This window comes from Mustela erminea, chromosome X (genome assembly GCF_009829155.1).
Source record: "Mustela erminea isolate mMusErm1 chromosome X, mMusErm1.Pri, whole genome shotgun sequence".
NCBI lineage: Eukaryota > Metazoa > Chordata > Mammalia > Carnivora > Mustelidae > Mustela > Mustela erminea.
The window spans coordinates 118,279,247-118,291,732 of record NC_045635.1 but is presented as its reverse complement, the minus strand read 5'-3'; the positions used below and the strand labels follow the sequence as shown (position 1 = coordinate 118,291,732).

At 49.6% G+C, this 12,486-nt stretch overlaps 1 protein-coding gene across 3 annotated transcripts; it reads right to left on the bottom strand.

The window, feature by feature from the left end:
* Nucleotides 1–363: 363 nt before the first annotated feature.
* Nucleotides 364–7,354, bottom strand: LOC116583648 (melanoma-associated antigen 10-like). 3 transcript variants are annotated; one of them, XM_032331747.1, is made up of 5 exons: nt 7,337–7,354; nt 3,300–3,368; nt 2,833–2,936; nt 2,073–2,152; nt 364–1,995 (listed from the first exon to the last, which is right to left on the bottom strand). In XM_032331747.1, exon 5 carries the CDS (start codon nt 1,929–1,931, stop codon nt 834–836), a length of 1,098 nt encoding a protein of 365 aa, XP_032187638.1. In that variant the 5' UTR covers nt 1,932–1,995; nt 2,073–2,152; nt 2,833–2,936; nt 3,300–3,368; nt 7,337–7,354; the 3' UTR covers nt 364–833. The 3 variants fall into 3 exon arrangements, with proteins under 3 accessions (XP_032187638.1, XP_032187636.1, XP_032187637.1); XM_032331745.1 differs by lacking the exon at nt 7,337–7,354 and adding an exon at nt 6,701–6,834; XM_032331746.1 differs by lacking the exon at nt 7,337–7,354 and having other exon boundaries at nt 3,300–3,624.
* Between the last annotated feature and the right edge of the window lie 5,132 nt (nt 7,355–12,486).

The window sequence follows — 12,486 nt, the reverse complement described above, 5'->3', positions numbered from 1 at the left end:
GTCACTTCTAGAGCACATCACCTGACAGTCCGGCCCCTGCTACCACCCAAAGCAGGAACTGCAGTTTCCCAAAGCCCTAAATTGCCTCAGCTTTGGGCATTTCTACTTGACTGCCCACATCTGGAGAGCCACTTCATCACTCCTTGTTCTTACTTGTTCTTTAGGTATTAGAAGACATCTCACCATTTTCCTGATGACTGCTGCTCCTAGCATTTACCATTTTATGATTAAGGATGTCTTGTTTATCCTACTATTTCCACTATTAACACAGTGCTTTCCAAGGAGAAAATATCTAATTAATCTTTGGCGAATAAAAGAGTCTGTAAGCAGGGTTTTTTACAAAAAGATTTATTAAGATTATGCCTACTTTCTTCAGTAAGCCAAGCAAACCCAGGTAGGTTTCTTTTAATTTTACAGAACAATAAATTGAAGTGGTTAAGGGAATGCAAAAATTAACCACCTTTACATTTTTTTCATATTTCAAAGGAAATTCCTATTCCAGTATCATGTTATCTTGTTCCAGATCATAAAATAAGAGGGAAGGTCCCCCAGTTTGTTTTATAAAATATCAAAATTCATATTCTTAAATCTGATAAACAACAATAGATGTGTGACAAATTCATTTATATACTTCAATTCTAAAACTAATACACCCTATATATTTAAAAAACAGCATTTGAAGAATATCAAGAGGGGGAAAAAAATAAACCTCCAAATCATCCATATAGAACAGAAACACAAAGTTCTATACTGTGTTCTCCCTAGCTTGACCCTAACCCTCCTCCACTCAGAGCCAAGACTTCCCTCTTCAAATACCGAGTGAATATTTGGGCTCACTCTTCAGTTGGGGCAGAAGAAGCTGCTGACCAATGCTGTGCAATGAACGTGGTAGCAGTATTATCTACAGACTCAGTTCTGGCCTGGGCCCTCCCTTCCTCATCTCTTAAAGCCTCCTCATACCAGCATGAGAAAGAAATGGGGTCGGTCCCTTTGATCTTAGCCAAAAACTCCAGAACTTTCATCTTACTGGTTTCAGCATGAGCCCTGGGACCCCACAGGAATTCATAGCGTGGAGGATGGCTGTTAAGCACCTGCCGATACTCCAGGTAATTCTCCTGCACCCAGTCTGTGGTGATGAGCTTCCTGGGTTCCCCATAAATGAAATGCTCCCTCCCAGCATATACTCCTATCATATTCAGGAAATCCCAGATGTCTTCCTCAGGGGCACAATTGCCCTCTATGAAGATCACACCCAGGATGATTATCAGGAGACCATTTTTAGGCATGCTCTGGTTGTCACTAAGCATCTCATCATGGGTGAGGTCCAGTGAGTTGACAAGGACATAGGAATGGGTGGTGGGGTCCACTTCCTTTACATCAATGCCAGAGATCACCTCCAAACACTTAGAAGCTTTCTTGAAGATCACAGGGAATTGTTCCTTATATTTTTCGACAACAACCTTCAGCATTTCTTCCTTTGTGATGGGCTCCTTCAATCGATACTTGAGGATCATGAAATGCACCAAATCAGCCACCCCCTCATCTAGTGGGTCTCTGGGCAAAGATTCATTGTCTGTTGAGGTCTCCAGAGAACCTGTATCCTCTTCTTCTTGGCTATTGGAGACTTCCTCTGATGTGTTCCATGATGCAGAGAAGGAGCAGAAGGAGCTCTGAGGACTCTGGGGAGGACTCAGTGTTGCAGCAGGCTCCTCTTCCTCCTCCTTCTCTGGGGAGAGTGGAATCACAGGAGAGGAAGGCGGGGAGGAGGAAGTGGAGGGGTAGGAGAAGTTGAAAGAGCAAGAGGAAACAGAGGAAGTCTCCTCCTTGTCCTCAGCTATGAGAACATCTGCCACTTCTAGACCTTGTATCTCAATTTGGGTTTGAAAGTCTGGCTCAAATGCAAGGCGTAGACGCTTTGGAGAGTGAGGCATGATGACTCCTGTTGGCAGTACCAAGAAGTATGAGCCAGACAGTGGGAGATGGGGTACCACAGACCTATGGGAGGGAGGAAGGTGGTCAGCGGTCTCAGCAGAGAAACACACACTGGACAGCTCTAACAAAAGCCAACTTACAGGCTCTTTGTGGGGGTGGGGGAGGTGCTGTAGGGCCTCAGAGAACTTCTGTCTTCCTGGATGGTTTGTTTCCTAGAAACCTATAGGAGAATATGAGAAAGCTCTTCAGGGTGCAGCCAGCCAGCTCAGCTCAAGTTTTCCTCCCTCTGCTTTCCTGGGTCTGGCCCCTTCAGAACAAGCCTTCACCTCCCTGAGACCACCATGATGGGACTGGCAGGATACCACATCTGTTCACTATGCCCCAGGGCATCCCAGAGCTGACAGCAGGGGCAGGGTAGGGCTGGGTATGCCTTCAGTCCTCACTCAGGGTCCCTAGCTTAAACTCTGGCAGAGACTGGGACTCCTCCCTCTGCTGACCTGATGTGTCTCCTCCTCAGAGCAAGACCCTCACCTTCCTGAGAACCCCTGCAAAAAAAAGAAGAAGAACCTTATCTTGCCACCTTTGCTAGATCCTTCCAGTACTACAAGCAAGGGGAGGGCCCCACCTGTTCTGTGGTGGGGTTCTCCTCAATTCTGCCTTCATGGCACTCATCTTTACTCCTGGAACAGCCCAGGCTACTCCCTTCTGACTGACTATCACCCCTCAGGCCATGACCTCACCTCTCTGGGACACTTCCCTTACCTTGGAAAGTGAGGACATACTATATCCAGGCAACCCTGCTTGGTTGTCCCAGGGCTGAGAAAAGAAGTGAGCCAGTCTTTATGGGGTCTCTTCTTTCTGACATGGGAAGTACCTTTGTTCTTCACCAAAGGTCCTTACCTTGACTCCTGGTAGAGCTTGGGACTCCTCCCTCTTCTGACCTGATGTGGCTTCTTCAACTGACCTGTCTTCACACTCAAACAATGGACCTCATCTCCAAGTCCCTCAAGACAAAAGTGTAGAGACATCACAGCCAGTCACCACTTCCCAGGGTCTCCCAAGGGCTGATAGCAAGGGCTAGGTTCCATCTGTCTCAGATTGGGGGGGGGTGTCCCTCTGTCTTCCTCAAGGTATTCTTTACTCATGACAGGGCCTGGGCCCACTCCATCTGGTGACCTGAAATCAACCTCTCAGACTAAGGTCTCACTTCCCAGAAACTCTTCCACCTACCCCATGCAGGAAGTGATGTACCACATCTGGACATCCTAGCCAGATCCTCCCAGAGTGGGGACAGGGTGAAGTTTCTGTGAGGCTCCTTCTGTCTGGTTGGGGGTACCCTCAGTCTTCCTTCAAGGTCCTTAACTTACCTTGACTTGTCACAGATCCTGGGACTCCTCCCTCTGAAGTCACCAGCTCAGACCAAGCCCTTCACCTCCCTGGAATACTCCAAACAAAAGTAAAAAGACACCAAACCCAGCCACTCCTACCTGGGGTCCATTCCAACATGGAAAATACACCCAGTCCTCCCTCAGGATATTTGTACTTCTGGAAAGGCCTGTCCTACCCTCTGCTGACTTGAAGTCTCCCCCTCCAAAGAAGACCTCAGCTCTATGAGCCACTCTATCCCCTTGATTCCTGGTACAGTCTGTAGCAGAAGTGAGAGTTCCTCCCACCTAGCCACCCTGCTCACACTTCCAGGGCTTTGATTCTGTGGCATCCTTCTTTTCAGGGGAGGGGAGGTGGTTTCAGGCTTCACCAAGGGTCCTTAACTTGATTCCTGACAGAGCCTGGGTCTCCTCCCTCTTCTGAACTGATGTGTCATCTCCTCAGACCAAGGTCTTCACCTCTCTAAGACTCTCCCCCAGACAAAAGTAAGGAAATGTCACATCTAGCCAACCTTGCCTGTGGACCCCTGGGGTTGACAGAAGTGGCAGGGCAGGGCTAGGACCTCCTCTCTCTTGGTGTATTTTCAAGATAGACCAAGACCACATCTACCTAGGGTGGAAGGTCCTCTCCATCCTCCCTCATGGTCCTCTCCTTGATGCCTGGCAGGGTCTGGACTGTATCCTCTATTAACCTGAGGTTAAAACCCTCAGAAAAAGCCTCACCTCCCTCAGACTCCCAAAGTGGGAATGGGGAAGCACTATATTTGGCAACCCTGCTGTGTGGCCTCCCAGGGTTCACGCCGGGGCAAGTTTCTGCAAGACCTCTGTCTTTAGGATGAGAGGTCCTCTAAATTCTCCCTCAGAGTCCTCCTCTTGACACCTGGCAGGGCTCAGGATTCCTTTGCTGCACTCAGGCTATACCCATCAGACCAAGGTCTTCGCTTCCCTTGGACCCCCAACCAGAAAAAAATGGAGGGGTGGCCACATCCAGTAACTATGTCCCTGGTCCTCCCATGTTGACAGCAAGGGTGGAGAAGCACTGGGTCCCGTCTGCTCTGGTGACAGGGGTGTCCTGAGTCCTTTAATTGAACCCTGATGGGGCCTGGGACTCCTCCCTTTAAGAAGCTGCCCTTGCCCCTTCACCCTTCAGACCTATGTCCTCGTTCCCCTGAGAACCTCCAAACAAAAGGAAAGAGAAACCACATCCTGCCACCCCCAGGACTCACAGCAGGAGCTGAATCCCGTCTGTTCTGCTGTGGGAGGAGATCGTCCTTCTTCCCTTAAGGTACTCATACCGCCCCCTCAGACGAAGGCCTCACTGCCATGAGACAAGCCGCCCCCCATCGTGGAGGAACTGAGGGCACACGGCGCCGGCCCACCACGGCCTGAGTCGTCCCGTGGCTGCCAGCGGGGGCAGAGTGGAGCCCTCTGTCTGCAGTAGAAGGTCCCATCACCCACGCAAAACTATTCATCTTTATTCCTGACAGGGCCTGCATCCCCTCCCTTCTGCTGACCTGAGGATGGCCCCTGCCCCATGGGCAACATCTCCTCGAGATGCCAGAGAAGTCAGTCAGGGGGAGAAAGAATTGTCCCTGTGCTCCACAGCCCCGCTCAAGTCTCCTCAGGGCCGACACGAGGAGGAGCTGGCTCCTAACGGAGCCCCCACTGTCTGGACTGGGAGGCCCCTGCACTGTCCCCTCACGGGGCCCACCTTGAGGCCTCACGGGGCCTAGGAATCCTCCCTCTACTGACCTGAGCCCACACCCCTCAGGAAAAGCCTCGTTGCCTCAGGCTCCAAGATGCACATCGGGGTACACCACGCCCGGATACACCACACCTGGGCCCTGCGTGGAGCCTTCGGGGCAGACAACAGGGTCGGGGCGGAGGGCTGGGGGCACCCCTTCCGCGGCGGGGGCTCCCCTCAGTCCTTTCTCAGGGTCCTCGTTTTAACGCCTGCCGGGGCCTGGGGCTCCTCCCTCCCGCAAGCCGAATCGGCCTCCCTGAGGAAAAGCCTCGCGTCCCTCAGACCCCCAAGATCGACGTCCGGATAAAACACGCCCTGAGCAGAGCATTCTGGGAAGCCGCTAGGGGCGGGGCGGGGGCCGCGCACCCATCCTGTGGTGACAGGCCCCCACCCTGGGGTGCTCACCTTGTGCGGGCAAGCCAGGGACGCGTCCCTCCGCCGCCCCGAGTCCAGCTCTAACTAGCCTCGCGTCCCTCAGACGCCCCAAACGGAAGCCGAGACAGAACACTCGGAAGCCAGGCCTGAGGCTCCTCAGCGCCCACAGCGAGCGCGGCGGGCTTTGCCCGCGCACCCCCGCCCTGCGCCGCCACCTCACCGGCCTCATCTGCAGTGAGCGGAGGCTCCGCTCTCCCTCCGGGGCCTCACCCCCTGCCGGGAGACGCCTGAGGCGGTCCCGCTGCGGACCCGAGTCGGAGGCGCCTCACACAAAGTGTCCTGACCCTCGGACGCCCGCACCGCTGTCACCACAGGCCCTGTCGGACGCGTCTGGGCTTTCCCCGGCTTGACGGTGGGCGGCTCTCCCGCCCCACCTCTGCGGAGGGGCGGCTCCACCTCCTCGCTCAGGGTCCTCACCTCGACGCCTCACAGAGCCTGGGATTCCGCCCTCTCCGGACGTAACTCCTCACCCCTGACAGAAAGCCCCAGGTGCTCCAGAATCCCAAGACGAAAGTCGGGAAACTCCGCATTCGCGCACCCGTACCTGGGCTTTCCAGGACCGAGGGAACCCGCAGGCCAGAGCTCGGCCCCCACCCTCTGCCAGCGGAAGCTTCCGCCCTCTCCCTCAGAGCAAGCCTCAAGCCCCTCACTCTCCTCACACGGTAGTCCAGACACGCCACATACGGGAACTCCACCCGGGGTCTCCCCGGGATAACAGGGGCAAGGAGGGGGCAGAGCTAGAGGCCCTCTATATGCGGTGGGTGGTACCTTCACACCTTCCCGCCAAAGCCTTCCCCTCAGTGATTGGCTAGACCTACGACTCCTCCCTCTCTGGTGATCTGAAGCCCCACCCCTCAGCTCTCAGAGGGCAGGACACCGAACATCCGGGCACCCTGCCTGGTCTTCTCAGGGTTGGCAGTAAGGGCAGAGGCAGTGGGGGGCCCCTTTATCTATGAGGGCCTTCCTTCTCTCCCCACTCAGAGTCCTCCTCTAGTGCCAGCAAGGCCTGGGACTCGTCCTTCCCCTGACAGAGTCAGACCCCCTCAGACGAAGCCTCACACCCCCCGAGTCACAAGAGGAAAGTTCCTCCAAATCCGACCACCCGTGCCCGGGACTTTCTAGGATTGATGGCACCGGCAGGGTAGAGCTCGGCCCGCACCCCATGCCAGGGGAAGCCTCCCCCTTCCCACTTTGGGGTCCTCACCTCGAAGTCGGGCAGAGCCTAGAAGTCCTCTCTGTTCTGACCCAAGTCTGCTCGGCTCAGAGCAAGCCTCAAGTCCCTCACACGCCTCACACGAAAGTCCAGACACGCCACAAACGGGAACTCTGCCCGGGGTCTCCCCGGGATGATAACAGGGGCAAGGAGGGGGCAGAGCTAGAGGCCCTTTATAGGCGATGGGTGGTGCCCTCCCTCCTTCCCGCCAAAGCCTTCCCCTCAGTGATTGGCTAGACCTATGACTCCTCCCTCTCTGGTGATCTGAAGCCCCACCCCTCAGCTCTCAGAGGTCAGGACACCGAACATCCGGGGACCCTGCCTGGTCTTCTCAGGGTTGACATTAAGGGCAAGGTGGCAGTGGGGGCCCCTTTATCTGTGGAGCTGCCCTCACCCCCCCTCAGGGTCCTCCTCTAGTGCCAGCAAGGCCTGGGACTCGTCCCTCCCCTGACAGAGTCAGACCCCCTCAGACGAAGCCTCACACCCTCCGCGTCCTAAGACGAAAGTTCCTCCAAATCCGACCACCCGTGCCCGGGACTTTCCAGGATTGATGGCACCGGCAGGATAGAGCTCGGCCCCCACCCCATGTCAGGGGAAGCCTCCCCCTTCCCGCTTTAGGGTCCTCACCTCGAAGTCGGGCAGAGCCTACGAGTCCTCTCTGTTCTGACCCAAGTCTGCTCGGCTCAGAGCAAGCCTCAAGTCCCTCACACGCCTCACACGAAAGTCCAGACACACCACATATGGGAACTCGCTTGGGGTCTCCCTGCGGTGACTGCATGGGCAGGGCGAGACCGGGACCCTACGTCTGGGGTGGGGAAAGCCCTCCGTCCTAGCTCAGGGGCCTCCTCTTGACTCCCGGCACAGCCTTAGCCACTTCTCTCTCTGGAGCTGAGCTCACCGGCCCCAGAAGACCGTCCCCTTTCCGAGAACATCAACATGAAAGTGAGGGAGCATCTTAGGGGCCATTTGGCACCGGGGCAACTGAGGGTTGACGTCAGGGGCAGGGCCAGCTCCGTGTCACCACCCTGCCGTCTGAGATTGTAGACAAACCTTGGAACGTGTCCAAAGCGTTTGTATCTACTACTGACAGGGCTTGCTTGTCCTCCCTTTTGCAGACCTGATGCACCCCTCAGCCCAAGGCCCTTGTTTCCCTGAGACGCCCTCTATGCAAAGAGGGGGCACTTCTGCCTGACTGACCTGCCTGGGCTCCCCCGTTCTCGTTACATAGGCAGCTTTCTGTGGGTCCCCCTCGGTCTGGGGAGTCTTCTCAACCCTTCCTTAAGATCCTCCTCTGGATGCCTGGCAGAGCCAGAGTCCCCTCCCTTCTCCTGACAGGAAACTGGGCCCCTCACATCAAAGTTCTCATCTCTCTCTGATGCCCTAGTGGAACATCAGGGAACACCCCATTTGGCTGCCATGCTCTAGGGCCTCCCAGGGCTCAAAGCAGGCAAAAGACTAGATTCTGTGGCACTTCTGTCTGGGCCCTGGGTCTATTTAGTCCTCCCTCAGGATCCTCACCTTGATGTCTAGCCAAGACCAGCCCCCCGCCTTGGATTCTGTGGGATACCCTCTGTTCTGGAATGGGCGGACCCCTTAGCTCTCTCTTGAGGGTCCTCATCTTGTATCCTGGCTTCTCTATTTAATACCATGTAGGAAATTCCCCTTCCTACCAGCTCTGAACATTTGCTCACGTGCAACTCTTACAGAGAATGGTTTCAGGTTCCAAGCTAGATGCCAGGGGCAGTAGTAGCAGCACCCATGACAGAGAAGCACAGCTTCCCTTGAGGTTTCTTCACCAACCAGACTTAGACATTGGAAACTTTTTATTCTAAAAAATTTACTTTCTACATAGAAGAGGCTGAACAGCATGATTTTGGAAGGTCCTACCTCTTTTGAGTTTATCTGATATTGCATTGTCCAGGGCAGTGATTTTCTTTTTTATGACTTTCATTTGTAGTGAGAAATATATCATGCATGGTACATCTCTCCAAAATGTACATGTAATGTATTTTTTTTTTCATCAAAAAATACCTACCCTTACTATGGGTGATTCATTGTGATAGCCACTATTCTGTTTTTAGTTCATACTTTCTATTCTGCTAAAATACTTTTTTAAATACCAGTCCTTACTCACTAGTACAGTTTCAGATGATTATTAGCAGACTGGAGTCATACTTCTTCCATCAACCCTGTCTTCCCTGCTGTCCTGATATTACCCCAAGGCTCCTGCATCTGTGCTCTGAGGTGCAGTCTCAGATTTCTGCAATGAAGCAGGAGCAGAAATTTAAAAGGCTGGCCCCTCCCTAGCCTACCATCTGCCTTTTATTATTGCAAGCTACAAAGTCTCCAACTTCTTCTAAACTTCCTCACCCAAAACACAAGTAGCAGTTCAACTCATTCCTCAGTTTTCCCTAGGGGTTTCTCAAGTTGTGTTGTTTAAATTTTATTACTGGTATTTGTTTTTATTCTCCCTTCTATAGGCCCAATTCTGGGAGAAGACAGGAGCTGAAGCTCTATTGCCATCTTGATACCTACGAACATTAAGTCTGTTGCTTCTTATCAAGAATTGACATATTGGGTGCTTGGGTGGTTCAGTGGGTTAAAGCCTCTGCCTTCAGCTCAGGTCACGATCCCAGGGTCTGGGGATCAAACCCTGCATTGGGCTCTCTGCTCAGCAGGGAGCCTGCTTCCTCCTCTCTCTCTCTCTGCCTACTTGTGATCTCTGTCAAATAAATAAAATCTTAAAAAAAAAATTGGCATCTTTATGATGATGTGTATTCTGTCAATGAATATGCTACACTGCTGTTTGTTAGGGACTTATTTTACCTGAATCTGTTAGTAAATATTTTTTTAAAGATTTTATTTATTTATTGTTGAAGAAGAGAGACAATGAGCAGGGCAGAGGGGCAGAGGGAGAAGCAGACTCCCCACAGAGCAGGGAGCCTGATGTGGGGCTCAATCCCAGGACCCTGGGATCATGACCTGAGCCAAAGGCAGACACTTAACCAACTGAGCCATCCAGGTGCCCTGTTAGTAAATTAAACTTTTATACTTGCCTCCAAAAAGATCTCATACATTTTTGTAATGATTCTTTTAAGGTAATTTTTGGATTTTTTTGCTGTTATGAGTGAGATATTTTCTATCACATATTCTAATTGATTATTGCTTTTGTGCACCAAGGCTCTTGCTTTTGCTATAGTGAATTTACACTATCTTTCTGAGGTTTCTTATTCATCTGACTATTCCACATACTTATTTCTTAGAGTTTTCTACGTACGTGATCATATCGCCAAATAGATATCCACAGCTTTGGCTTTGTGTTCCAGTGTAGTTTTGAACACTAGAAGTGATAGCATATATCTGTATCTTTTCCGAAATTTTAATGGAAATGCTTCGGACATTTTACATTAACGCATGTTGCTGTAGATTTTAGGCAATGGAAATTCCCATGTGATCTTAGCTTGCTAAAAGATTTCCCATGAACTTACACTGAGTTTGTAAGTTTCTTATTTCCGTACCCATTAACGCGATCAATGTTTTTTTCTCCTGTTACAGGCTGAATTGTGTACCTCAAAATTAGTATGTTGAATTCCTAAATCCTAGTAACTCAGAATGTGATGAGTCTGGGGGTGCCTGGGTGGCTCAGTGGGTTAAAGCCTCTACCTCTGATATTCAGCATCAACAATCACAAATGCGTGGTCAGTCTGGCTCAGGTCATGATCTCAGGGTCCTAGGATCAAGCCCCGCATTGGGCTCTCTGCTCAGCCGGGAGCCTGCTTCCCCCTCTCTCTCTCTGCCTGCCTCTCTGCCTACTTGTGATTTCTGTCAAATAAATAAATAAAATCTTAAAAAAAAAAAGAATGTGATGAGTTTGGAGACAGGAGCTTTAAAGAGGTAATTAAGGTAAACTAGCTCATCTGGGTGGGCCCAAATCCAGAATGATTGGTGTCCTTATGAGAAGAGATTAGAACACAGTTAACACGTAAAGGAAAGATCATGTGAAGATAGAGGGAGAAAACAGCCATCTGCAAACCCGGAACAGAGGCCTCAGAGGAAACCAACCGTGCCATCGCATTGATCTTGGACCTCTAGCCTCCAGAATTATAAGGAAATAAAGTTCTTCCGTTGTTGAAGCTACCCAGTCTGCTGTGGTAATTTGTTTTGACAGCCCTAGCAAACTAACAGACTCCTTTGATTTGTTAATGTAGGGAATTACAATGGAAAGTATTTTCTAATGTTAAATCATGTTTTCATTCCTAAGACATAGTCTGTTTGCTCATTTAATTCACTGCTGTGTTGAATATGCTATTAATCTATTTAAGATATTTACTGCTATGTGAGCAAGCTTAGCTCAAGTGTTGTTTTCTTGGGGAGTCCTTATCTGCTTTTTGAATCAGGGAGAGCTAGCCAGGGAGAAATAGCAGAATACTTGCCCCTCATTTTGTATGCTTTAGAAGAGATTACATGAGACAGTGACTTACTTCTCCCTGACCATCTGGAAGAACTGGCCTTCAAAACTGCTTGACCTGGAACACAAAAGGCTTACTTGAGCTTTGAATACAGTTTCAGTTTGCTTCACTAGAATTCTCTTCCTTTATGAAACAATTTGGCCATTTTTTTTCCCTAAAAAGTGGTCCATTTCACTTAAGATTTCAAGTTTAATGGCATATTTATAATAAAAACTTAATTAAAGAAATCCTAAAACATACACAGTAGAAAGAATAGTATACTGTACCCAAAATGCCTGATATTCAGCATCAACAATCACCAATGCATGGTCAATCTGGCTCTAATTACAACCCCATCTACCACCCTGCATTTCTGCTGCTGGAATAATGTGAAGCAAACTCAAGTCATCACACCATTCCTTCTCTAAGTATTTCAGTTTATATTTTTAAAAGATAAGGACTCTTTTATAAAATATCAACCCAATATAATAATCCTAAAAAATTAAGTCATTGATCTAAATGATGCAGTTATCTTTCACATTTAACTGACAGCCTTACATCAGTTGAAGGAAAATCAGTTTCCTTCAACTGGGGCCCGATGGGATTATTATATCCCCCAAGTCATTTATAATCTACAGGTTCCTTCACACATCACCTATTTTTCACTGCAGTTTTTATCATTACACAATAGTAATATAGGTCTTATGTTCTGTCCTGGTTCCCATAAGTCTGGATTTTGCAGACTGCAACACTTTGGTGTCCTTTAAGCTGTTTCTCAGCCCCCTGTATTTCTTTACATTGCTACTTAGAGGTAGAAGCTTGATCATATTTTTGTGTGTGTGTGTGTGTGTGTGTGTTTGGTTTGTTTTGCAAGATTACTCCACCGGTGATGCTGTGCACTTCCTTTGGGAGGTGTATACTGTTGGTCTCTCTTTGTGCTTGTAGTCACTGATGATCATCAGATTTACCCATTAATCCCTTCAGATTGAAATATGATCATTCTGTCATTCCTTCTTAGTTTATTGTCCGTATGTAGAAACTGTTCCTTGTCCACCATTTGGTTATCCTGAGGGAAAGATATTTGTTGTGTTCTTTTATATTTAAATCTTTCTGCAACTATGCTTTGTACAATTTAAGTTATAGTTCATTTCTACTGTTCTCTTCAGTAAATGATATTTATAAAACTTGTCTAATGCTTTTTAATTGTTAAATATGTAACTATTTCAACTTTGTAATTTTTCCAAAGTTGAGTATCACACAAAAAACCTGATTGCACAAACACAAACACAGAAATTGATCATGGTAACTGCTTCCATCTAGTAAGATTAC

Coding starts and splice junctions, on each gene's coding strand:
- LOC116583648 (XM_032331747.1), bottom strand. CDS start 1,931: ATGCCTCACTCTCCAAAGCGTCTACGCCTTGCATTTGAGCCAGACTTT.